General features: G+C 39.5%; 1 protein-coding gene across 8 annotated transcripts in view; it reads right to left on the bottom strand.

Moving 5' to 3' along the window:
- Window positions 1–19,730, bottom strand: part of SUCO (SUN domain containing ossification factor) — an 87,553-nt gene extending 67,823 nt beyond the window's left edge. For all 8 annotated transcript variants that reach the window (XM_065935714.1, XM_065935715.1, XM_065935716.1 and 5 more), the window contains exon 1: window positions 19,530–19,730. In XM_065935714.1, coding sequence (XP_065791786.1) covers window positions 19,530–19,591 — 62 coding nt within the window. In that variant the 5' untranslated portion in view covers window positions 19,592–19,730. The remainder of the gene's footprint in view (window positions 1–19,529) is intronic.
- Window positions 19,731–27,942: the final 8,212 nt, after the last annotated feature.

Here is a 27,942-nt window from a genome sequence, read left to right as displayed (position 1 = left end):
AACATATGCATATAGTATGTTACTATGTATGCACCTGTGTACTAAAGGCACCTGTACATGCATAAATTTCTCTGAAAGAATTAAAAACGAAAGGGAAAAAAAGCACCACCTTGGTTGCCTCCAGGGTGGAAAACTGAGTGACTGGATAGATGGGTATTTTTCACTTTTTAATACCCTAAGTCTTTTGAATTTTGAGCCATAAGAATATATTACTTATTCAAATTTTCATACAGATATATCATTATTTATTAAAATTTCCTATTGACAGACTTTTGCATTGATTCTCACATGGGTGTTTGTAGTTGTATTTGTCAGTGTATATATACACATATTTGGGACAGCAAAAAGTTTCAGATATCCAAAACTATGGGTGTTAGAATTTTGGTGATTATGCCCCTTTATTTTTTTTATTCTTTTCTATACTTTCTAAATTTCTACTACGAGCATATACTAGTTTTATCATCAGTAATTCTGCATGTGTGTGTGTGTATGTATATATATATATATATATATATAAATCCCAATATTCACAGTTAGTGTGAAGACAGCCAAAAGACATTAAATCTCATGAGACTTATTTTTACTATCACATAATTAAATTCCATTATCCAAAGTTAGGAGCTTTCTGGGTGAGATTAGCATTGAAATCTGCAGTTCATGAGGTCACAAAGAGTCAGACACAACTTGGCAACTGAACAACAACAACAAACATATCAATCAGTGGACTCAGTAGACTGTCCTCCCCAATACGAGTGGGCATCACCTAATCCTTTAAGGGACTGATCAGAAGAATTTGCCCTTTATCCCCTGCCTCACTATCTGAGTTGGGGCGTCTCATGTTCTCTAGCCCTTTTACTGGGATTATATCTTCTGCTTCAATGGTTAATAGGCGTTCAGACTTATCTGAATTATACCACTGGGTTTCCTCAGTCTCCAGCTTTAAGACAGTAGAACTTCTCAGATTCCATAATCGTGTGACCCAACATCTCACTTTACATATCAAGTGGGTTCTGTTTCTTTGAAGAACCCTAGTACACCTGACATCAGTGTGTAATACATTGTTAGCTTATCTACCTTATTGATAAAGCTACCCTATAGCTTTATCAATAGCATCACTGTTTACCTCTAATATATCAGTCCCTATATAAAGACAGATGCTAATTAAAGACAGGCCTGCAAAGATATCCTTAATTTTGTGTATAAGAAAAAAGACTAAAATAGATAAAAATGATCACCAACTAAGAACTGTCAAGAAATTTTAAATCACCAAAGTAAAATAACACAAACCTACACCAACTACACTGAAGAAGAATGAATCTCTATAATGCAGTCTTTACTGTCAACAAGTTCTCCCAGGTGAATTAGACATGCATGCCCCATCATTAAGAATCAGTGGGTCACATTAAAATAGCTGAGGGCATTTTACTGCATGACTAAATGGATCTGATTCCATACTACTGAAGCAACTTTCAAAAACTGTACTGTGAAAACCCCAAGCCTGATGAAATTACTTTCAAAACTTTTAAGACATTCAGCACCAGAAATCACATCAAGCAAAATAAATGGCAGTCTGTGAGCCCCTGACTCTCCCCTCAGACTCTATTACTATTGATTAAATTGACTGTGAGCCAAGTATATCCTCTTACACTTAAACTCTTTGAGAATCAATTTCATATTCCTAACTACTTTAGCCCCTCCCTACATAGCCAAAACCTGCAAACATTAGGTGTTTAATAAATACTTACTAATGAGGGTTCTTAGGGGAACTGTTTTGTAGCACACAGCAGGAACAAAATTCAATCACTTTTCATTCCTCTTCCCATCAGCCCCATTTCCTTCCTCGACCACTACCACTACCTCCCCAACTCAACCACCCATCCACCACACCCTCACACAAACACACAAACTCAAAAAATATAATCTGGAAAATAAGAGGACATTTGTCTCTTGTTGTCACCCCCCCCCCCCGCCCGCTAATGTGGCATGGATTCACCATTCATATGGAAAAGTATTAAGTTTTAGAGTAGATGTAATTAAAAGTCTTGTAAAATTTGCATTTGAGTGTCATTTAGGCTACAAACAGCTAACCACCTTCTAAAGTCTGTAAACTAAATTATAAAGCAGAATAATTTTTTTGTTAAAGAGGAAAATATAGGGCACATTACAAAATACTAGAGCAGACGACTACAGTCAAAACTGGTAGGATGCAGGTAAAACAGCAGCAGGAAAACTATCCTGAGCGTATCTGGAGACAAACTGAATACAAAAGATTTACTCTTTCAACTCAAGAAGATAAAGGACAGTTTAAATCGAAGGAAAAAAGGAATACCCTTAAGGACAGAAATCACTGAAATAAAAACCAAACCATAAGATTAAAACCAAAAGTTGGTTCTCCAAGGAAAATATTAAAAAGGCAAACCTCTGGAAAAACTGGTAAAGGAAAATTGGTGATGTGAATTAACAAAATATGTTCTAAAAGCATGAAATAACCACAAGCAAAACATATTTTTAAAAATTATAAAATATTAACAGCTATATATACTAATATGTTTGAAAACTCAAAAGACAAGGATGTTTCTAGAAAAATAAAATTGGGACAAAGTATACAAAAATTGGAATTCACTGACAATAATTTAAAATTTTTGAGTGGATTAATCAACACCTTATCTAAAGAAAAGGAAATCCCAATCTTTTTTCCCCCTACTTTTTATTTGGAAATAATTTCAAGCTTTCAGAAGAAATGCCAACATAGTACAAAGAACAACTGCAAACCCTCTCTACCTATTGTGACCCATTTGTCCCATCATTTGCCATTCTCACAGCAAGTTCATGGCCCTCTCTTTCCCCACTCCATGTAATGTATCTCGAAGTATCTCTGTACATGTTTCCTCAGAATAAGGATATTTTCTTACATAACCACACTACAATTAACAATCTGAGTGTTACATTGACACAATAATGTGTCCCCAGTAGTGTCCTTTCAGCATTCCACCTCCCCCTCCCAACCTCGAGCACAGAATCAAGTCTAAGACCATGTCCTGTGTCTTCAGCCTCCTTTGACCTGGAACACTTCTTGGCCTTTATCTTGTGTGGTACTGACACTTTTTTTTTCTCATTTATTTTTATTAGTTGGAGGCTAGTTACTTTACAATATTGTAGTGGTTTCTGCCATACATTGACATGAATCAGCCATGGATTTACATGTGTTCCCATCCTGATCTCCCCTCCCGTCTCCCTCCCCAGCCCATCCCTCTGGGTCTTCCAAGTGCACCAGCCCTGAGCACTTGTCTCATGCATCCAACCTGTGCTGGTGATCTGTTTCACACTTGATAATATACGTTTTAATGCTATTCTCTCAGGTCGTCCCACTCTTGCCTTCTCCCAGAGTCCAAAAGCCTGTTCTGTACATCTGTGTCTCTTTTTCTGTCTTGCATATAGGGTTATCCTTACCATCTTTCTAAATTCCATATACATGCATTAGTATACTGTATTGGTGTTTATCTTTCTGGCTTACGTCACTCTGTATAATGGGCTCCAGTTTCATTGATCTCATTAAAACTGATTCAAATGTATTCTTTTTAATGACTGAGTAATATTCCATTGTGTATATGTACCATAGCTTTCTTAACCATTCATCTGCTGATGGGCATTCTAGGTTGCTTCCATGTCCTGGCTATTATAAACAGTGCTGTGATGAACATTGTTCATCAATACTGTTCATCAATATTGTGAAAATGACTATACTACCCAAAGCAATCTATAGATTCAATGCAATCCCTATCAAGCTACCAACGGTATTTTTCACAGATCTAGAACAAATAATTTCACAATTTGTATGGAAATACAAAAAACCTCGAATAGCCAAAGCAATCTTGAGAAAGAAGAATGGAACTGGAGGAACCAACCTGCCTGACTTCAGGCTCTACTACAAAGTCAGTCATCAAGACAGTATGGAACTGGCACAAAGACAGAAATATAGATCAATGGAACAAAACAGAAAGCCCAGCGATAAATCCATGTACCTATGGACACCTTATCTTCGACAAAGGAGGCAAGAATATACAATGGAAAAAAGACAACCTCTTTAACAAGTGGTGCTGGGAAAACTGGTCAGCCACTTGTAAAAGAATGAAACTGGTACTGACACTTTTGAAGGACAAAATCCTTTTATTTTTAAAATGGTATTTAAAAGGACCATGGTAGGTCCTTTTCTGAGGTTTGTCTTATGTTTCATCATGACCAGATTCAGGTTATATATTCCTGGCAGGAATCCTTCATAAGCAATGTGTCTTTCTCAGGGTACTATCTCCAGAAGCATAAAATATCCATCTGTTTCAGTACTTGCAATTCCACTTTTATGTACTTCTTAAGAGAAATGAAAACTATGTGTACAAAAATGTCCACAGTAGCTTTTACTCCTAATAGCCAAAACCTGGAAGCTATCCAGATGCTCAACAACAGAGAATATAAATAAACTGTAGTACATTCATACAATTTATTATACTAGTTCTCACAATAAAAAAGTGTGAATTACTAATGAATGAAATAAGATGGATAAATCTTGGAAACATTACACTAAGTGAAAGAATTCAGACACAAGAATAAATACTATATTAATTCTATTTAAATAGGTTTCCAGAAGTAGCAAAACTAATCCATGGTGATAGAAATCATATTGCTAGTTGCTTCAGGGAATTCTATAGAACTCGACATAAGAAAACATTCTGGAGTGATAGAAACGCTCTGCATCTTGATGGGTGTGAGTTACATAGATGTATGCATTTGTCAAAACTGATCTAACTGTACAGCTGACAACATGTGCACTTAACTGTATATAAATTATTTCAATTTTAAAAATAAGCAAAAAAGCCAATATTTTCCTCCCCAGAAATAAGAAGATAGAAAATAAGCCATTATCAATAGCAATTTTTTTAAATAATTTAGAAATTAACCTTAAAAACTACACAACCACTTATAGAGGAAACAATGTTAACTCTAATAATAACCATAAAATGAAGAGACAACTGAAGATCTAGTATGTTCATGGATGGAGTGCTGTTGACAGCAAAGTAAAGACAGCAATTCTCCCCAAACTAATTCAGCACTCCAATATAATTCTTATCAAAACACCTGAAGGATTCTTACCATATAGCACAGGGAACTCTACTCAATACTCTGCAATAATCTATGTGGGAAAAGAAAATGAGAAAGGATATATGCATATGCATAACTAAATCACTCTGCTGCACGCCTGCAACTGACACAACACTATAAATTTACTATAAACTAAAAAAAATTTTTTAAAGAAAATCCTAGAGAAAAAAACCTGAAGGATGTTCTAAATATGGAAAAACTGATCTGAGAATAGCTATATTAACAAAAAAAGCAAAGGCAAGTGGTTCACCTTGCCAGATAATTAAGATTTAATCACAAAACCACTCTAATTAGTCTATAGTATTAGGACAGCAAAAGATAAGCAAATGGAACAGAATACTCTCAAATGCATTTGCTGGTATAAAGTCTCTCTTTAGAAGCAGCATACATGCAAAGGGCTCAATAAATACTCAGTGAATAAATGACATCAGTCCTTCCTGAGGCAGCTGCCACACTACTCAGAATTCACATAATGGTGATTCCAGTAACTAAAACAAGTTAGGGTTTTTTTTTTTTTAAAAAGTGTTAGGCAGAAGGAAACAGGAAAAAGAATGAGATTAATAGCATTATACCATTTATGCAAATTTTAATACATATAAACAAAACATCATTTTTTGGAAGAAATCAGAAACCTAAGTAAATACATGAAGATTAACTGGAGAAACACATCAAATATACTCCAGGGTAAATGCCCAACATGGGGGGGATAGAAGCAAAAATGAAGATAGAATATAAAAGAGTAATGATATAAAGTGGAGGGGAAAAGGGGGACCTATAAAGAATGTAGCATAAACTGAGTATGACCAATCCGATCCTAAGTATCTGATGTCTCTAGAAGAGAACACAGTCTTCTTTAATGTGTCAAGCTGTTAACATTAAAATATTAATTTAACTTTTACAAATAAACAAACTTAACCTCAGAACTTAATTGGTCCAAAGTCACTCAACCAATTAGATCTATCTCTCCAAAGCCTATCATCTTTCTGTACTGCTACATTTCCCATGCCATATTCTCCAGTCAACAGACAAATGAAAAGAAAGGTGAGAAAATAACATTAATCCATTATCTTAAGAACTGATCATGTTATTAAGGCTAGTTACTGCAGATACAAATATAAGAACTATCACAAAGGAGGGGCAATGTTTACCCCCTGATTTAGATAACAGCCCCAAGAGACAAAGTTTTGTAGTTTAGTGGCTAGGGCATGGACTTCAGAGTCAAAACTTGTTTGTGGTTCGGTCACTTAGGTCTGTCCAACTCTTTGTGACCCCACGGAATGCAGCACTCCAGGCTTCCTTGTTCTTTACTATTTCCCAGAGTTTGTTCAAATTCATGTCCATTGAAATGGTGATGCTTTCTAACCATCTCATCCTCTGCCACCCCCTTCTTTTCCTTCAGTCTTTCCCAGCATCATGGTCTTTTCCGAAGAGTCAGTTCTTCGCATCCAGTAGCCAAAGTATTGGAGTTTTAGCAATAGTCCTTCCTCAGGACTGAATGCATATTCAGGGTTGACTTCCTTTAGGATTTACTAACTTGATCTCCTTGCAGTCCTGGGGACTCAAGAGTCTTCTCTAGCACCACAATTCAAAAGCACCGATTCTTTGGTGCTCAGCCTTCTTTATAAACCAACTCTTACATCCTGGGTTCCCCCTTTTATTATGCACATTTTCTTGGGCAAACTAATTACAAAAGCCATAAGTCTCAATATAAACACTGTAAAACAGGAAAATGAAATAATGCATGTGCAATGCTTCAGTTCAGTTGCTCAGTTGTGTCCGACTCTTTGCAACCTCATGGACTGTAGCACACCAGGCTTCCCAGTCCATCACCAACTCCCGGAGCTTGCTCAAACTCAAATCCACCAAATCAGTCACGCCATTCAACCATCTCATCCTCTGTCGTGCCCTTCTCCTCCTCCCTTCAATCTTTTCCAGCATCAGGGTCTTTTTTAATGAGTCAGTTCTTCACATCAGGAGGCCAAAGTCAGAATGGAGCTTCAGCATCAGTCCTTCCAATGAATATTCTTTAGGATTGACTGGTTTGATCTTGCAGTCCAAGGGACTCTCAAGAGTCTTCTCCAACACCATAATTCAAAAGCATCAATTCTTCAGGGCTCAGCTTTCTTTGTAGTCCAACTCTCACATGTATACATGACTAATGGAAAATCCACAGCCTTGACTAGATGGACTTTTGCCGACAAAGTAATGCCTCTGCTTTTTAATATGCTGTCTGGGTTGGTTATAGCTTTTCTTCCAAGAGGCAAGCGTCTTTTAATTTCATGGCTACAGTCATCATTTGCAGTGATTTTTGGAGCCTGAGAAAATAAAGTCTGTCACTGTTTCCATTGTTTCCCCATCTCTTTGCCATGAAGTGATGGGACCGGATGCCATGATCTTCATTTTTTGGATGTTGAGGTATGCCAGCTTTTTCACTTTCCTCTTTGATATTCATCAAGAGATGAATATCATCTCTTTGCTTTCTGCCATTAAGTGGTGTCATCTGCATATCTGAGGTTATTGATATTTCTCCCGGCAATCTTGATTCCAGCTTGCGCTTCATTCAGCCCAGAATTTCACATGATGTATTCTATGTATGAGTTAAATAAGCAGAGTGACAATATACAGCCTTGATGTATACTCCTTTCCCAATTTGGAACCAGTCCATTGTTCCATGTTCGGTTTTAACTGTTGCTTCTTGACCTCCATACAGATTTCTCAGGAGACAGTTAAGTTGGTCTGGTATTTCCACCTCTTGAAGAATTTTCCACAGTTTCTCGTGATCCACAGTAAAAGGCTTTAGCGTAGTCAAAGCAGAAGTAGATGTTTTTCTGGAATTCTCTTGCTTTGTCTATGATCCAGTGGATGTTGACAATTTGATCTCTGGTTCCTCTACCTTTTCTAAATCCAGCTTGAATATCTGAAAGTTCTCAGTTCACGTACTGTTGAAGTCTGGCTTTGAGAATTTTGAGCATTACTTTGCTAGCATGAGATGAGTGCAACTGTGTAGTAGTTTGAACATTCTTTGTCTTTCTTTGTGATTGGAATGAAAACTGACCTTTTCCAATCCTATGGCCACTTCTGAGTTTTCCAGATTTGCTGGCATATTGAGTGCAGCTCTTTCACAACATCATCTTTTAGGATTTGAAACAGCTCAGCTGGAATTCCATCACCTCCACCAGGTTTGTTCGTAGTGATGCTTCCCAAGGCTCACTTGACTTCACACTCCAGGATGTCTGCCTCTAGGTGAGTGATCACACCATCGTGGTTATCTGGGTCATGAAGATCTTTCTTGTACAGTTCTTCTGTGCATTCTTGCCACCTCCTCTTAATATCTTCTGCTTCTGTTAGGTCCATACCGTTTCTGTCCTTATTTGAGCCCATCTTTGCATGAAATATTCCCTTGGTATCTCTAATTTTCTTGAAGAGATCTCTAGTCTTTCCCATTCTATTGTTTTTCTCTATTTCTTTGTATTGATCGCTGAGGAAGGCTTTCTTATCTATCCTTGCTATTCTTTGGAACTCTGCATTCAGATGGGTATATCTTTCCTTTTCTCCTTTGTCTTTCACTTCTCTTTTCTCAACTATTTGTAAGACCTCCTCAGACAACCATTTTGCCTTTCTGGGTTTCTTTTTCTTAAGGATGGTTTTGATCACCGCCTCTTGTACAAGGTCACGAACCTCCGTCCATAGTTCTTCAGACACTCTATCAAACCTTATCCCTTGAATCTATTTGTTCAATGCTTAGTCTGGCATAGAATATGCATTCAAATGGCAGCAGTTGCTATCAGCTGCTGTCCTGTCATCGTCTTTCATTTATCAAATTCCAAAGTAGTGAAAACAGTTGTTCCTAGGTATCCTGGTTCTAGGACCCTCTTTAGATGCCAAAATCCATGGATGCTCAAGTCCCTTGCAGGAGGCCCTCAGCATCTTAGAATTCAATCAACCTCAGATGGAAATGGGCTGGATAATTTGAAGCAAATCAACCTCAGATGGAAATGGGTTGGATAATTTGAAGCATACAGGAGGCTACTCCAACGTCTTGCATTCCTTCTGGCTGCCAAACAAATGTATATGAACTCACACCTACCACTCTCCAAATACTTTCTATTTCCGCTCACCAAAGTTAATCAATCACCTCTCTCTTTTGAAAACAAGGTCCTTTTCTCAATTTTCAAGCTTCTCAGGGTATCTGAGACTTTTATATTTCTGACCTCATTAAACTTCTTTCCCTAGTTTCTTCCTTCTCTTCAGAGCCTTAGTTTGCTTATCACCCTTCTTTGTTTCTAAGTATCTGCAGCAACTCCATGTTCATTCAAAAAGGTTCTGTTTCCTAAGCGATCCCCTCTAGGAGAGCAGCTCCAGCCAAAGTGTCATCTTTACTGAAGTCTGCATTTAAGTGCCTATATATATCGTCTCCCTTGTAGCTTCCTTTGTGGCTCAACTGGTAAAGAATCTGCCTGCACTGCAGGAGACCTGAGTTTGATCCCTGGGTTGGGAAGATCCCCTGGAGAAGGTAAAGGCTACCCACTCTAGTATTCTGGCCTAGAGAATTCCATGGACTGTATTGTCCATGGGCCCACAAAGAGTCAGACACAACTGAGCAACTTTCACTCATACGTCGTCTCCACTAGGATATTCTACTCATCTCAACTAAAAGCTCCTTCTCTTTCAAAACTCTTTGCAAATCTTCGAATTCTTTTTTAACACCTCCAATTCCTCTAGTTGCCCAAGTTAAAAGAAAAAAGTTCACTCCTCTCTTTGAACTTTCAGATTCATAATTTTAGACCCTACAATTTATTTTCTCAACCACAGTCAGCTCCAAGAAAGCAGCTACTCTGTTTTGTCCACCAGAACCCTGCATAGAACACAGCAAACAGAAGCCTCTGTAAACATCTTTTGACACTGAGACAGATGACCGAAAGGCAGTGTTGAAGACCAAGAGCTGGTCAGAGGCAAACCAAAACCCAGTTCCTTTGAATCATAGCCCAATGCTGTTTCTACTGCATTGCCAACCTGCCAACCTATCATCAAACCTGATCACTGACTTGCTCAAAACCTCTGTTCAACACACCCTCTTCATTTCTACTGCCAAGTTAAGTCCTTGTTATGACAAACTTCAACTATTCCAATTGCTTTTCATTTAGTGATCATCTCTCCAGCCGTTCTTCTCTGAGAAATATCTAATACAATGATGTCAAAATAATAGTCTCCAAACACCACTTCTCTTGCTGGATCTTCGCTGCCTAACTCCTTGGTTTAACTTACACAACCCATCACAATCTCCAGAAAACATTTGGCCCTCCGCATCCACAGGTTCCAAATCCGTTTATACAGAGGGCAAAGTGACCATGCCATTTTATAAAGCAGACTTAAACATCGAGGTGGAGTCCTGGAAGAAATCCCCCCCAAATACCAAGGAATGACTTTATTTCCTACTCAGGTTTGTCTGCTTACTATCATTTCCACTCATATTAAGTACACTGTCTCCTTTACCCATAACTCTTTCTCATTTCTCCTGACAATTAAGTACTATCTGCCCACTGCAGGCAGGCAGGCAAGCAGCACATACACACGCAAACTAGGGAAACGCCACTGTTCATATTAGTAGCACCAGTATATCTTCTTTCAGTTTGTGAAGCGCCTGCACTCCACTGAAGCAAAGTTTTATGAACCACAGACGTCATTTCTCTTAAAACCAAGTCTTACCTGACAACTCCTATCCAGTTTTTCTCTTCAAGCTCCTACTAACCAACTCAACTTTTTGTACTGTTCACTAATGCTCAAATCAGGTATCTTAGAATGTTAAAAGTGCAAAAGAAAAGTCTCAGAATTCATTTAATTTAGTAGTAACTATTGGAACACACAAAAGAATATTCCAAACTTATCAAACTTCCAAGGTAAGTGGCTTAGGCATTTTTTTTTAAAGCTTCATGAATGAATAATTCCAATATTCCTTCCTCATTGAGTCAATCCAGTCAACCTCATTTTTTAGATAAGAAAACTGACAAAGAAAAGGTAGAGAAACTTGCCTAAGGCCACCTATCAGCCTACAGGTAGCACAGGGTAGTGGTTAAGAGCACAGGCTCAGATTCAAAGGCTACTTAAATTCCAGCTCATTGCTTACTGATAATTTTGGCAAGTTAGTTAATTTTTCTGTGCCTTTCTTAGTCTCTTTAAAATGTGGTGACTATCTCAAAAAGAGTTTAATAAAGTCACATGAGTTAAGTGTATATAAAGCACTTAGAAAAAAAATAAGTACCCAAAAAGGTTCACTGTTAACACAGGAAAGGAAGGATTACCGTCAAGCTCTAACTTGGTTTCATGCCATTTTCACACCAATATCTTTGTATATTCTGATATCAACTTGTATACTCCTCAGGGCAGAGCTCACGTCTCCTGCTTCTTTAGCAACCCCCACCACACCCAATATATTGTTGGCAACCAAATAATATTTTGAACAAACATATGGATTCCTATACCTGAACTCTGATACCTCAGCCTAGGATTCAACTTCTGCCAAAGTATCCAGACTGAGTGAATAATAAGACCTTACTAAGAGCAAAGCACTGTTTTAAGCACTTTACACATTTTCTCCTGTTACTGATTTCAAATACTCCGTAATAAGAATTACAAAATAAACTTAGTACTTATAAGCTATGTCAATGCTACAAAACATTTTCTAACAAACTGTTACTTTTACGAAAAATATAAAATAATTTTTAACTGAGTCATTACAAAAACGAAGCCCTAAAAATAAAATCAAATTTTTTCAAAAAACTCAGCATTTATGAAACAAATGTATACCAAAGGACTGACATACTGCAAATACACAAAAGCAATTTTCATTCCCTTGAGACATGTACAATTTTATTTTCTGAAACTACTTAAAATACAGCCTTGAAACACAACAGGTGAACATACACTTGGCACTGAAGTATAATCTGCAACATGTACATGTTTCCAACAAAGAGTATTTAGTTTCTCACTAACATATTTCAAATATACAAATGTTTCCACATAAAGATGATTTGAGAGAATAATAAAGCACTTACATTTTTGGTAAACTTATCTCTTCCCTTTGATTAAAAAGCACTAGACTATTAGGTATACATATAGATTCATTTCTCTATTCAGATTGTTGAGAAAAGTGAAAGAAAACTTGAAAGAGTTCATGAATAGCTGAGAAATGAAATAACCAACATCCAAAGGTAAGTTTGGTGCTGACATCTTTTGTTTTTTTTTTTTCAATGTCTGCCAAGACGTTTTTTACTGTCTACTACTTGCATCTATTCCAATACATCTTTAAATGTTTAATAATCTAAAGAGGCTATTATGAAATACATCTAGTTCTTTAAAAAATAATTCCAAAGGATATTATAAGTAAATTATTTACTTTTTTTTTTTTTTTTTTACCATTTTTTACTGAGACAAGTGTTCAGCTTTTACACAAAGACATCAAACACCTTCTTTCACAGACTTTTTCCTATTTAGGCAATCTGGTTTCATCTCATCTGTCTGAAGGGAGCTGACACTGTTTTTAACAACCCAAGACCTCTTTTAAATACCAGACATTTTCTATGGAATGTATATCCCAGACTAAAAATAAACTTTCTTCCCAAGCTTTTTCACATAAAGTTCCAGAAGAAAGTATTTAATTTTTTCTACTGAGATATAATTGACATGTAACATTATATTATATTGGTTTCAGGTGTACAATATGATTCAATATTATTATTTATTGCCATATGATCACCACAAAAGTTTAGCTGACATCCACCATTACTAGTACAAAAGCTTTTTCTTGTGATGAGAATTCTTAAGATCTACTCTCTTATTAGCAACTTTCAAACATACAATACACTATCATTACGTACACTTGCCATGCTGAACATTACATTCCCAGAACAAGACAGACTTTTTTTTAAAGTCATCAAATAATTTGGAGAAGGGTTATTTTATTATTTTACTTATTTTTAATATTATTTGATTCAGAAAAGAAGCAGATTTAGAGTCTTTAAAAAGTTATAGGAACAAAACATAGGGAAAAAAATCTCCAGATCAAAGACAGAGTTGGAAATTTTCAAGGAAAAATTTTTCCCCCAAGGAAATTTCTAATCATTATCTTTAAAAGGAAAAAAAAAAAAATACTGCTTATAAAAATATAAACAAAATAAAATCAAGATTCTTACTTTTCTGCTCACTTAAAGCTTCCCAAGTGGCTCAGATGGTAAAGCGTCTGCCTGCAATGTGGGAGACCTGGGTTCGATCCCTGGGTTGGGAAGAAGGAAATGATTCTGGAGAAGGAAATGGCAACCCACTCCAGTACTCTTGCTTGGAAAATTCCTCGGATGGAGGAGCCTGGTAGGCTACAGTCCAGGAGTCGCAAAGAGTCGGACACGACTGAGCGACTTCACTTTCCTTTCACTTTATGCATATTAACAAATGAGCAAGAAACCAGCAAAACTGTCAGAGAAAAAGCAAAATAAAGGGTATGGAGACAAAATTACAAACCAAGAAATAAACCTCTTAAATCAATGAAAACTAGGTGGCATACCCTCAGAAAAATTACTATTAATACTAAGGCCAAAAACACCAACAAAACAGACTACCCTGAATTAGGTTATATATCAACTCTCCCCTAGTGTCTGCCACTTCACCATTCTCAAACTATTTTATGGATGAGAACTGAAGCTCACAGAGGTAACTTGTCCAAGGACACACAGCTAGAGATAGATCATATCTATTATAGAATACAAAGTCTTCCCTTTGAGTTCCTAAAGACATTTTACACTATTTTTGGTAACTATTTGTCAAATGTATGAGAATCGTTTAAACGTCAGGCTCTTCTTTCATTAGCTCTAAATATGAGCTCCTCCAAGATGATCCTTTTCGGTGCAAAAAAGAAAAAAAGAGATTTTTTTCAGTCTTAAATAAATTAAACCACTCTGGTGGGAGATGCTGATAAAGCAAGAAGTTAAGGATGTGGTGGGGGCAGCGATCAAGTATTAAAGGTAATCTCTGTACTTTCTGCTCAATCTTGCTATGAACCTAAAAATGCTCTAAAAAAAAAAGTTAACTTTTATTTAGCTTTACCAAGATTAATATAAGGATTCACACTCCGTCTAAAGGTCAGCCAGTCCTAACGGCAGACTATACAGCCTGAAAGTCAAGGAAAGAACGGAAGTTCCACAAACAGTAAACCATAAAATATATTTTACTTCCAGCATCTTGTGATGCAATATCATCTACGTGTCTCCAATGAAGCAGATTTAGGGATTAACTTATTTAGTTTTAACTAAACTGACTCTCACAACATGGAGAAGTGGCTCTGAAAAAAATTCCCACAAAGATAATAATAAGGCAAGCATAAGCCAACAACAAAATCGCAGGGCTAAGTACAAGCTATTATTCATCTCCATTATGATGTAAAATAATCTAGTCAGTCAATTACACATCTCTCACCAAATTATTACTTTTTAAATAAGGACAAAAAGGTCTGTTAACAAAGTATTAGATTATTTTCTTTCTCACCTTTCTTAATCACCTAATTTGTGTCACTTATTACGTACACTGTTATTAGTATATAAATATACTAATACCATATTTGCACATGTATAAATCTTATAAACAATTAAGAACATAATAAAGCTACATACACAATGTTTTTCTGATGAGTTCAGTTCAGTGGCTCAGTCGTGTCGGACTCTTTGTGACCCCATGAACCGCAGCACACCAGGCCTCCCTGTTCATCACCAACTCCCGGAGTCCACCCAAACCCAAGTCCATTGAGTCAGTGATGCCATCCAACCATCTCATCCTCTGTCGTCCCCTTCTCCTCTTGCCCTCAATCTTTCCCAGCATCAGGGTCTTTTCCAATGACTCGGTTCTCTACAGCAGGTGGCCAAAGTACTGGAGTTTCAGCTTCAACATCAGTCCTTCCAATGAACACCCAGGACTGATCTCCTTGTAGTCCAAGGGACTCTCAAGAGTCTTCTCCAACACCACAGTTCAAAAGCGTCAATTCTTCGGTGCTCAGCTTGCTTTATAGTTCAACTCTCACATCCATACATGACCACTGGTCAAACCATAGCCTTGATTAGACGGACCTTTGTTAACAAAGTAATGTCTCTGCTTTTTAATATGCTGTCTAGGTTGGTCATCACTTTCCTTCCAAGGAATAAGCGTCTTTTAATTTCTGATGAGGGGAGGACACAAAAAAATCTGAATATCTACCACTTAAGGTGAGTGTTTTTTTTCCTTTTTAGAATGGTGATCAACAGAATACAAGCAGCCCCAAGAAGCTGAAAAAGTCAAGAAGTAGATTCTTCCCCTTAGAGTCTCAAGGAACCAGGCCTGCTGACACCTTGACTTTAGCCCAGTTAAGACTTATTTTGGACTTTTGACCCCCAAAACTGATAATAAATGTATGTTGTTTTAAGTCACTAAATTTTTGGTAACATGTTACAGCAGCAATAGGAAACTAACAGAGAGGATTCCTGGTACTTGGGGCTTTTACTGCTAAAACCAGGATAAGTTGGTCACCCTATTTTCAGGTTTTCAATGCCAGTAACAACATCTGTTACATAATGAGCATGCAAAAAACCTTTGCTGAATGGGTTTATGGTGAAATATATAGATAATGTACCCTTATTATGTTACAAAGATCTACCATATATATTCTCTCTCGTATTATCATCCTAACAACCCTATGGGCTGTGAATGAATTAGTTTTCCCACTTTTAGGATATAAGAAATAAGATTCGAAGTCACCACAAAACACGTCCAAGGATGCAGATCTACTAAGTGATGGAGCCATAACTACAATATAGGCTTTCTGGCCCATAGTCAAAGGATTACAGCAGTCAGGATCCTATGAATCAGGCAGCCTAGGTTCAAATCCAAGCTCCAGAACTTAATAGCTGCTTTGCCTTAGCCAAGTTACTTCTCTACTTCCTCAACTATAAAATGTAAAATTAATTTATCAATAATACACATAGGTTGTTGTGAAGATTAAACGTGCTGAAGATTAGGGTGCTAAAATGTGCAAAGTACACACCAAAGGCTTGACAAAGAGGTATCTGACAATAAATAATAGCTATCATAATTATTCTTGCTGTTAGCTATAATACATATATGCCTAAAATACTCTGTGCTACTTGATAATCACATAGAAGTATGAAAAAAGGAAAAAAATAGCAACCAGAATGAATAATAAAGATTGGATGGGTCTTCTGTGAAAGTAATCTAAGGTTAGGACTCCAGGCTGGAAAGACAAAAGGAGAAGGGAGACATAATCAAGATCTGTAAATATGTGACAATATAAATAAGGTGGTTACAAAATGCAGTAATACTGGTAGGATGAGGTGGCTGGAAATTCAGAAACTAGAGTGTTATAGCATAAACATATAGCACTCAAAAATCTACAAAATGATACAACTTAAAAAAGAAATGAATCACAAAATCTTGGAACACTTTATGAATGACAAAGACAAAAATAACTCTTTTGCGAAACCTGCTGAACCCTACAATGGCATTAGGCTAAGGGAGAATGGAGATATTGAGAAATGACCTAACAGACCAGATTTCAGCAACGACCAGATCGCCAGGTGAGTCAGGGACTTAATTTCATTATTCCAATTTCCCCAAGGAAGAAAAGTCTCTGCCAATCACACCATACACCACTCCTCTTCCTGATCTCATCATGACACTTCCAAAAAATTCTCAAGCCTTAATATTCTACTTTAATGCCTTCCCACCACTTCAGTAAAGAGCAATTAAAATCTCTCTGAATTTGGCAGTGCAAACAAATCTCAAAATAGACTAACCCAATTTCTTCTTAAACAAAAGTTTCTTAAATTTTGCATTATGTAAACCATCAACATCCATTTTTATTGTGAAAATCAACAAACTTTACAGAACTTTATGACTATTATTTTCAATAGGCCAACTGGTTTTTTCCCCCTAACAGGTCATGGCATCATCAACTCAATAGACATGAGTCTGAGCAAATTCCAGGAGACAGTGAAGGACAGAAACCTAATGTGTTGGCAGTCCATGGGGTCGCAAAGAATCGAACACGACTGAGCAACTGAACAAGTCGTGAGCTCATCACTATTTCTCATGAATCAAGTTGAGAAACCGTATTGAGATTAGCTTAAGCAAAAGGCAGACAGAAATTAAAGTAATAGAAGCACAGTTAATTTAATTCCACAAATGATTTTTAAAACTACACTGAAATGTTTGATTTCACTGCCACCAACCAATTAATTTTTTTTCAATTCCATTTAAGGGTAGAAACTTGCAACTGGCAGATTAGTTAGTCCTGAAGACCACTGTACAGTTAGTATAAACAATACTATTGTGTGATAATTATCAGCTTGCTGAGACACAGTTCAATTCAGTCGCTCAGTTGTGTCTGACTCTTTGTAACCCCATGAATCGCAGCACTCCAGGCCTCCCTGTCCATTACCAACTCCCGGAGTTTACTCAAACTCATGCCCATCGAGTCGGTGATGCCATCCAGCCATCTCATCCTCTGTCGTCCCCTTCTCCTCCTGCCCCCAATCCCTCCCAGCATCAGGGTCTTTTCCAATGAGTCAACTCTTCGCACGAGGTGGCCAAAGTATTGGAGTTTCAGCTTCAGCATCAATCCTTCCAATGAACACCCAAGACTGATCTCCTTTAGGATGGACTGGTTGGATCTCCTTGCAGTCCAAGGGAATCTCAAGAGTCTTCTCCAACACCACAGTTCAAAAGCATCAATTCTTCGGCGCTCAGCTTTCTTCACAGTCCAACTCTCACAGACTAGATCTTAATTATTCCCACAAGAAGGAATGGCTATGTAATACAATAGAGGTGCTTAACTACTGCTACAATGGTAATCATATTACAATATGTAAATATTTCAAATCAATATGTTCTACAACTGAAATATAACACAATGTTATATTTCAACTTAGAAAAAAAAATCAGAGATCCTGGTGTGTTTTAAATGTGAATGAAAAGTATAACCTCTTTGCCCTAAGCCATTTCAGAAAGTAATGAAGAATAACAACATGATCTAAAGATGGGCAAGATCAGGAAGAAAGAGAAAAGATGCATAACCTACAACTAAACAGCCAATAGAAAGAAGTGGTTATGAATACAGGTTTCCCTCTCTCATGTACAAACTTAAATTTAAAATGAGGTAAGTGTACTCACTTCCTACAACCACTTTTTGTACCCAACGTGATGCTGCTAAGTATTAAGGTGAGGTAACACTGGTCTTAACTAAAGGGTTGAGAGTAAATGTCAGAAAGGTCAAATTTCTTGTTCTCTAAAATGTCTATCAACCTACCACTCAAAATTCTTCAGCCAGGCAAGTGTTTTCTTCTTATTTATCTATTATTTTCTGGTACAACTTCAGTGTCTTTGGAATCCGTTAGACACCCCACACTAATGAAAAAAACTGTCGGTGTTTTGTAGAAATAAGCTAAACAAGAAACTTAGTTTACCTAGATTTTAATGTAACAGTAAATCACTTTGACAGAAGCATCTGTTCAATCAGCAAACATCACACAACTCTGAAGAAATCCCCTCGGAGTACAGAAGGGATTTTTCAAGGGCAATGGTAACGATCCTTTGGTAAACTTTCTCTGCTCCTCCCCAAAAACCCAAATGTGCCAGGGATTAACAGAAACTCCATATATAAACTTATAGACAAAGCCTCTTCTCGCCTTCAAAATGCAGGGCTTATCCTTCCATTACTAAGGGACATTATCCAAGGCACACTATCAGAAACACCCGTGCACACTACGCCTAAGACATACTCTACTTAACAGCTTATCATCTACCCCTGGAAAAAGTGCTTCATAACGCCCCCCAAAGTTTCCAAGAACAGCAACCCCAAGAGTATCCGAGGCAAAGACCAGGAGAGAGAAGGGCCAGGAGAACTACTGTTTGTACATTACTCACCTTCACAAGTCACGTTTTTAAAATCGCCTGTGGGGAACACGCCACATCCGACACGCTTTCTGCCCTTCGCACACCATGAAAACAAGTGGCTGGTACTAAGCCCGAACAACTTAGCCAGTCTCTATTTGAACACTACCCAAACACCTCTCCATCGCCAAGGGCCAGGGTAACTGGGTACAAAGGCACCCGGACGCTTCCTCTGCCACTTAAGACTCTGTAAATTCCAAAATGCACCATGAAAACCTCCATACAGAGTGCTGCCAGGCCAGTCCGCCGGGAAGTCACGGAATAATGTGTTTGTTGCTTCATGGGCGCCTCGGAGACCCGCAACCCAAAAGCCAGGATGATTTGGGGGTGTGACCTGGGCCGCTCCCTGCCCCGTCTCCCCTCACGGGAAACTCCCTGTGGTCGCGGCTACTCACCAGACTAGGGAACACAGAGAGAGGCAGGAGACCAGGGCCAAGGCCCGCCGGTACTTCTTCATCTTCTCCTCCTTCCTCCCCCTGCCAGAAGGCGGCACATCCTCCCCGCAGCTGCCACTGCCGAGGCCAAGATGGAGGAGCCGGAGCAGGAGAGTAAGGATGGGACCGAGAGTCCGAAGGGCTGCGGCGCTGGAGGACCGGTTCCTGAGCGCTGGCTGCCCTCTCCCAGGGGCCCACGGCGGCGCCGACAGGGGCGCTTCACAGGACGACTCCGGGGACCGCCGCTGCTGCCGCGGCCGCCGGCTCGTCCGCGCCCGCCTTCTCCAGCCGCCACCGCCGCTGCCCCCCCATATCCCCCCCGCCCGCCCCGGCTCTCGCTCCGTGCTGCCGGCGACCAACGGCCGCTGCGCACTCGCCTCTCAACAGCCAATCGCCAGCGGAGCCGCGACACCTCACACACCGCTGAGCTGGAAGGAGACGCGTCATCCACGTCCCGCGGCGCTCGCTCCCCCACCAGCCTCCGCGCGGGCCACGCCCCCTCCGACGTCTCTGGCGGCTGAGGCCGAGGGAGGAGGACACAAAGCGGGAGAGCCGAGGTGGTCACTGCCCCGCCCACCTCATGTCCCGCCCACTTCAGGAAGTCCTAGAGCAGCCTCGTGACCCTCAGTCTCCTTCCTACGCTGGTCCGGCCTCTTGCTCGGGGCGCGCGTAATCCGCGCAAAGGCCCTTGGGAGTTGTAGTTTTCTCTCCAGAACCCTCGTTTCCATGTCCCTGACACTCTTAGTATCACTGTTTTAAGAGGTCTGTGATTTCGCTTCTCACCGCAAGACTGACCAGCTTTGGAATTGTTACATGCAGTTTTTCTTTTTTGACCGCAGTTTGTGGAAAGGCCTAGAATGACGGTGGCGGGGGAAAGCTATACTAATAAAATTTAAAAGGCTTTTTCCCTGTGTCAGTGGGCCGGGCCCATCGAACTATATGTTGATTGGCTGGCGGGAAGGGGGGGGGGGGGTGTGTGCCAAGATTTCTTTTAATCTGACTGGTTGGAGTGGGGACGATTTTCTCTTCTTTTCCGCCTCAGGGCGAATTTCGCACCCGGCCGGATTCCTCTGTTGGAATCGGCTCGATTCATCTGTTTTTTTTTTGGATTCGTGCTTTGGGTTCGCTGTGGTGGGGCCAGAAAGGAAAACTGCGGCTCCTGCTGGGGGAGTTTCAAGTTCTGGGGTTCACCGAAAGCGGGGGAAGTGGTCGCCTTCACACTTCTTTCGCTACCGTCTGAGACCAAAAAGTGACCGCTTCTCAATCTGTAAAACGAGCAATGTACCCACCCGAGATTTTTATGCCCCTGAGGCTTCTAAAGATCTCTCAGAAGCTAGTTTAGGGACCCTCTGCCTGAAAGTCCGCAATTCTTAATCATTCTTCTTCCCAAGCGCCCCTTAACGTAGCATCGTATAGGGAAAGAGGCATTAGCGTCTCATCTGGGAAGAAGACATCTGGCCTCTGGCCTAACGTGTTCCTTCTATCTCTGGCGATACATCTGTTTCAGACTCTTGACACTACCAGGGAAGTTAGTCGCTACCGTGTCGCTTATTTTCTTTTATAAAATAAGAAATATAACTCAGTGATGTTTCCCTTTTTGTCTTGGCTATCAGAAACTCGGAACTACCTTCTCCAGAAAGCATCCAGACAAATGGGAGAATGGAGACTCCAACTGTCCGACTGTCCAATGGTCAAAGCAAGTGTTATTAAAAAGTATGAGTCACTTATTGCTTATGTGATTGAAGGAAAAAAGACTCTGTAAAATGTCCATCTAATTTTGAGCCATGTAATTTCTTTGTAAACCCTCTAGGTTGAATTGTTTGTTAATTGTATTCCCAGGAAACTGAATGTTTTGACTCATTCTAAAATTCTTGCTATAAGTCAACTGGATATTTTTAAAAAATTCTACAAAGCATGATTTGGTTTTAGAGGAATTTATCCTAAACTAATTTTTCTTGCAAACACTAGAATGATCTGTTCATGGCCCTTTGGCATATGACAATAAAGGCTCTTTATCTCTCTCACTGCAGTAGGCAAGCAGTTAACTAGCCCAAGAGCAGTATCAAATGATTAATATGTAAATTTAAAGGAAGGTAGGGACAAAAGAAGTATGGGGATTATTTTACGTTCTTTACCGTGTTGGGCACCCTTTTCCTTTCACTCCAGGAACTAGGTTATTCAGGACAAAGAGCAGGTGCTCCTGAGCTGATTCTCCATAGATCACAGCCAACAAAGTTCTGTTAGAATACAAACTCATCTCAAGCCTGACAAGTTATCAAGTGCCTCTCTTGTATCCTGTCCTTCTCACTCCAAACCCACAAGTCCACATACAACTAGTAGAATTTTTCTTCCTTCTTTTCTCCCTCCCTTCTTTCCCTTCTTTCTTCGTTTTTCCTACAGTTGAGGCTTTAGAGTGACCGCTGTGGTAGGGTTGTCATTCCCTTATTATTAATGAATCATTGACTACTGTTGTTTCAAGCAATAAATATCCTTTTCTCTTTTTGCTAGTTTCATGTCCATAGCTTCATGTTAAGGTTTAATCTTCAGTCCCTTTAGCTTTTCACTTTTCTCTAGGATTTTTCATAATTTCAGTTCTCAGCTATACGGTTGACTCCCAGGTCTAGATCCCAGCCTCTCTTCAAGTAGTGGCTGGACATAACACTTATTCTACCATCACTACATAAAATAGAACTTGCTTCTGCATAAATTTAATTTCCCCATAAATTAAGTTCTTCATTTGAGTTTCTATTTGCATTAATTCTTCTTTGTTTTAAGGCCTCAGATAGTGAGGATAAGAGGAGTTCCGTGGAGCTGACCTTTGAAAAACCAGTAGATGTTTTTCTGCATGGTTGTTGAATATAATGAGAAAAAATAATGGAAGAAATTTTATTATAACACAATAAATGTGATAAAATAAGTAAGTATCATATAAATTGAGTATAGATAACTGCCCTCATACTCAAATATATACTATATGCCAGAAAATGGCAAGAAAAATGTGTATTTAATCTTAGTGCAAGCTAACTAACCACCATCTACCACCTCTTAACTGTATTACAGTGATTGTCAACCAGCAGTAATTGTTTCCCTTGAGGGTAAATTGACAATGTCTAAAAATGTTTTTGGTTATCACAGCTGAGGAAGTGCTACTTCTAATGAGTAGAAACCAGGGATGCTACATCCTACAATGCAGAAGACAGCCTTACACAACAAAAAATGATTTGCCCTGAAAAGTCAAAAGTGCCCAGCTTGGGAAACCCGCCTATAACAGAACCACCCAATTCTATAAAATCTATAAAGCACTGACTACACACATATAACTTATGTGCCTTGCAGATCCTTGGATTATTTAGGAAGTCACCAAGGAAAAGACACATGGTGAACAGGAGCTCTCCTGTTCTTAAAAGGTTAAAAACATAGGAACTCTGGACAGGTTGAGTCCCTGCCAAGATAAAAATCAGATACTCTGTTTGCTCATGGTGAAAAAGAACAAGCAGATCTCAGATAAGAAGTCAACCCCTCTGGCCAGCTCCTTTGTACTTTGTCTCATATATAAATCACAATTAAAAGCCCCAGAGAAGACATATTTGTTCAAGTTGGTGGTATTTGGTGAGCAAGCTTTGACATATTTTGAATTTGTTGAAAACTTATTTGCCCTTTTCAATATTATAAAATACTGAGACACTGTGTATTACAGAGGAACAGCTGAGGCTCAATGAAATTAGATGCTTCCAGAGTAAAACTAGTTAGGCCAAAAGTTCCCTGGAAATCAGTAAAAGCCCAGAGAACTGAGAAAAGACAAATATAGAGACAAAGAAAGGGACTAAACCAGATGGGAAGAAGGGTGAATGTGGTGATCAGCACTTAAAAATATTATCTACATATAAATACAGTAGAGATGGAGATTTATTACTATTTGTCTTCACTCCATTTGCTGCTGTTTCTTTGAGTGTGTATGGATATGTGCATAGAATAGCACATGCCTGTTTTATGTAGCCACTGCTTGTTTGAGGAGAGCTTCCCTAATGGTTCAGCAAATAAAGGATATGCCTGCAATACAGGAAACATAGGGGGCACGGGTTTGATCCCTGGATTTGGAAGATTCCCCTGGAGAAGGAAATGGCAACCCATTCCAGTATTCTTGCCTGGAGAATCCCATGGACAGAAGAGCCTAAGGGGCTACATTCCAAAGGATCACAAAGATTCAGATATGACTGACCAACTAAACTTGCTTGCTTGCCTGAGGAGAGCCTAAACTACTTTACCAAATCTATGTTAGAGCGCTGATGATGTAGCTACTTGAGGAACTACAGGTAGAATTCAGAGGGAGATAAGAAAAACTTGTTTCTCTAGGACAGCCTGAGAAGTCAATTTCTTAACAGAAGAATCACAAACTGCAATGTCAGTCTGTTTAGTTCTGTTTATATTGCAAATAACAAAAGATTTCCCTTTAAAATCTTTGCACTTTATGACCACCAGTTTAGTCTTCTATCACTGGTTAACCATGCTATAACATGGTTTCTCAACTGGGTACATTGGCTTTTCAATGTCTACTTTGAAAATACATGAGTTTAGCAGTAATGAAATCAGCCAGAGAAAGGATTACTCAGGAAGTGGGTGATGGAGAGGGAGAAATCTAAGAGGATTTCTGAGAAGGCATGTGGTCGTGACATGAATAGAAAAGTCTGGAGTTGCAGGTTTGTAGGGACGATTAGGGAGAAGACAGTGGCAACCCACTCCAGTACTCTTGCCTGAAGAATCCCATGGACGGAGGAGCCTGGTAGGCTACAGTTTATGGGGTCACTAAGAGTTGGACATGACTGACCGACTTCACTTTCACTTTTCACTTTCATGCATTGGAGAAGGAAATGGCAACCCACTCCAGTATTCTTGCGTGGAGAATCCCAGGGACAGAGGAGCCTGTTGGGATGCCGTCTATGGGGTCTCACAGAGTCAGACATGACTGACTGACGTGACTTAGCAGCAGCAGCAACAGCAGCAGCAGGGAAGATTAGTTTGAGTTTAGAAGTATAGTATTGAGCTTTAGGTTCTGGTGGAAGCATCTGGCAAGCATTTACAAATATATATTTCCCAAAAGGGAGAGAAACAAAGCAACTGGTGATGACACGTTAAGAGTTCTAACTGCTATGTCCTTCAGGGGTGCTAGTAGTTTAGTTGTGTCCTTTGCACAAGACTCTTTGCAACCCCATGAACTGTATGTAGCCCACCAGTCTCCTCAGTCCATGGGATTCTCCAGGCAAGAATACTGGAGTGGGTTACCATTCTCTTCACGAGGAGATCTTCCCCACACAGGGATTGAGCCCAGGTCTCCTGAATTGCAGGCCGATTCTTAACTGTCTGAGCCACCAGGTAAGCCCATGTCCTCCAGTACCTCCTGTATAATGCTCTCAGGTGAAGCTTCCTAAAACATTACCTGCTTCACATCCTTTTTTTTGGATGAAATAGAAAAGGATAGTTTTATTGCTTTACCAGGCAAAGGGGGCCACAACGGGCTCATGTCCTCAAAATCGTGGGTCCTAACTTATGGAAAAGAGTGAAAAGTTTTATATCAATTGTCCAAAGAGGGCAGGATCAGCTCATGACATTCTTATGATGTGTTAGTGGTGAGCTAAGTAGGAGTCAGCATCATCCACCTTCAGGTCCAACTGGTCTGGGGTCTACATGCTTGTGGGCAGCCTACCATCATTAGTTGTTAACTTCTCCCACCTAGAAGGGGTTTCAGTATCTACAAAATAACTCAAAGATAATGTTGTGTGTATCCTTTTATGGGGAAATAGGACCTTGCCCAACACTGCTCTTAACAGTTTGTTCCACCTGGTCTCCCTTCCGTAATTAACAACTACTTGTTTGACTCTGCCCATTGGAATTCTGGGACGTTCATGGAGGTTGAATGAAGGCTATTTCCTATAATCAAAGAAATGGGGGACACAGAAAGGCCTTGTGCCCAGGAGCCCCACAGGGCCCTGCATGGTATCATTACCACGTGCTGGGGCTGAGCTAAGTGTTTTCACATATTAATTAATTTAATCCTTGTGACACTATGTGATAGGCACCAGCCTTGTCCCCATTTTACAGATAAAGAAACTGAGATATGAGCACACTAAGTAACTTCCTCAAAGACGCCCAAGCATCAGAGTTCGGATGTGAACCTAGGATGTAATGGGTCCTAACGGTGCCCACGTCCTATGGGAGGAACACAGCACCTGCTTTCTCAAGACCTGTGGGTGGCAGTGCTGGCAGCCATGTGGGGGATGGTACTGTCCATGTGGCCACCTGCCACTGGCCAGGCACCATCTGAGACCTGGAGCGCCAGCCCTCGGGACAGCGAGGAACCTCACGTAGAGGACAAGATGTCGGGAAGAAGATGAATAGACTGAGGGGTGTGGAGGGTGCTGATGGGTGGATGTCTTGGGTGGGCAAGGGTCAGGTTTCCCCAGGAGGAAACATCTGGATGGAGATCTGAAGCTACCCAGGGATTCAGGGAAGGAGCATTCCAGGCCAAGAAAAGAGCTCATGCAAACATCTTTGCCCATCACATCCTTTCTTTGATGCCAAAACAAAAGAAAGAAAATCTCCAATAGCACTTAAATATTTGTTGAATAAAGTCCTGCTTTTAAAGCTTCCCAGGATCCAACTCAGCTGACACTATAAGACATATCCTCCACTGTTTCCTTTCAGGACTCAACCTTCTCACAGACCATGCTGCTTGCCAAGTTCTGAAACCCCTGTGTTCTCAGTTCTTGTAATGTCTATCTCCCCAAGCAGTGTATCAATTCCTTATGCAAAGAGGTCATGTGTTATATATGCGAAACACAATGTTTTTTTTTTATTACAGGAGCCCAAAAAATGATTTTTTACTTAGTTACTATTTCATTTGTCTAATCATACCAAATTACAATCTGCCGAATATTTTCAATTCCTAGGAATAGCAAACCCCTAAGTTTTAGCAACTGACTAGAGATACTAGCCAACTATCTCTTCCACTGCTGCTGCTGCTGCTAAGTCGCTTCAGTCGTGTCCAACTCTGTGCAACCCCATAGACAGCAGCCCACCAGGCTCCCCCGTCTCTGGGATTCTCCAGGCAGGAACACTGGAGTGGGTTGCCATCTCTTTCTCCAAAGCATGAAAGTGAAAAGTGAAAGGGAAGTCGCTCAGTCATGTCCAACTCTTAGCGACCCCATGGACTGCAGCCTACCAGGCTCCTCCGTCCATGGGATTTTCCGGCAAGAGTACTGGAGTGGGGTGCCAGTGCTTTCTCCCTCTCTTCCACTATAAGTAGCCAAATTAGCTTTTTAGCATAACACTGTTTGACATGTATGTGACTAAACTTTTCTGGGTTTCTAAATTATCCTTGAATAATCTGGAGAAATAACATGTTCAACAAATATTTATTGAGCTTTTTTTATATGAAAGGTGCTGCAGTAGATTATCTGTCTCCAGGAAATTCAGTGTTCTTGTAGTTTCTTAATCTTCCAGACTGCATCCTTTTGGCAGGCTCATGATACACATGAGTCCCTTCTCAGAGTATTTTCAGGCAGATTCTTCACCGTCTGAATCACCAGGGAAGCCCTCAGAGTATTTGTAAGGGAATAAAATAAAATAATAGATTACAAAGGAAACCAATTAAACTGAAATACAATTGTGAAACTATTTCAAAGCAAATTTGTGATTAGTAATTGAATCTACTTGCCAAGAAGGAGGCGCAGGAGGTATGGGTTCTACCCTTGGATTAGGAAGATCCCTTGGAAGAGTAAATGGCAACCCATTCCAGTATTCTTGCCTGAAAACTCCCATGGTCAGAGGAACCTGGCTGGCTACCTACCGTCCATGGAGTTGCAAGAGTTGGACACAACTTAGCAACTAAACCACCATTGCTAGTGGCAATTTTCAATCATCAAAAGAGTGATGAGTTTAAAATGTATTTTAAGATGCCTACAATATGCATCATGTGACATGGAGACTTCTATTAGTGACAAATCTCTGAGATTAGTTACCTACATTTGTAATAAGAGAGAATTCTAAATTTCAGTAAAAGGTGAGTGAAAGTAAAGACATAATTATTTTTTGTCCAAGTTCATGGGCCAGTGAATTTATATTTGGATTCTAAGTCAAGAATCCCTGCAGTAGGGCATTATTTTTTAAATTGTGAGTCACAACTCATTAGAGAGTCAAGTAATCAATCAGTAGAACTTTTTAAAAAGCAAAAAATAATTTATAAAATATCAGTGTCTCAGTAAGGGGTAATATTATCTCAGCTACTCCTGTTTCAGTGATATAAATGTCCTATATATATGCACATGTATGCATGGGTGTTATTTGTGTGTGTTCTGTTATATGTGTATATGCATATTGA

Source organism: Muntiacus reevesi, chromosome 5, assembly GCF_963930625.1.
Source record: "Muntiacus reevesi chromosome 5, mMunRee1.1, whole genome shotgun sequence".
In the NCBI taxonomy this organism is placed as follows: domain Eukaryota; kingdom Metazoa; phylum Chordata; class Mammalia; order Artiodactyla; family Cervidae; genus Muntiacus; species Muntiacus reevesi.
Note: the sequence above shows the minus strand (reverse complement) of the source record. Positions and strands in the feature narration are given on the sequence as shown.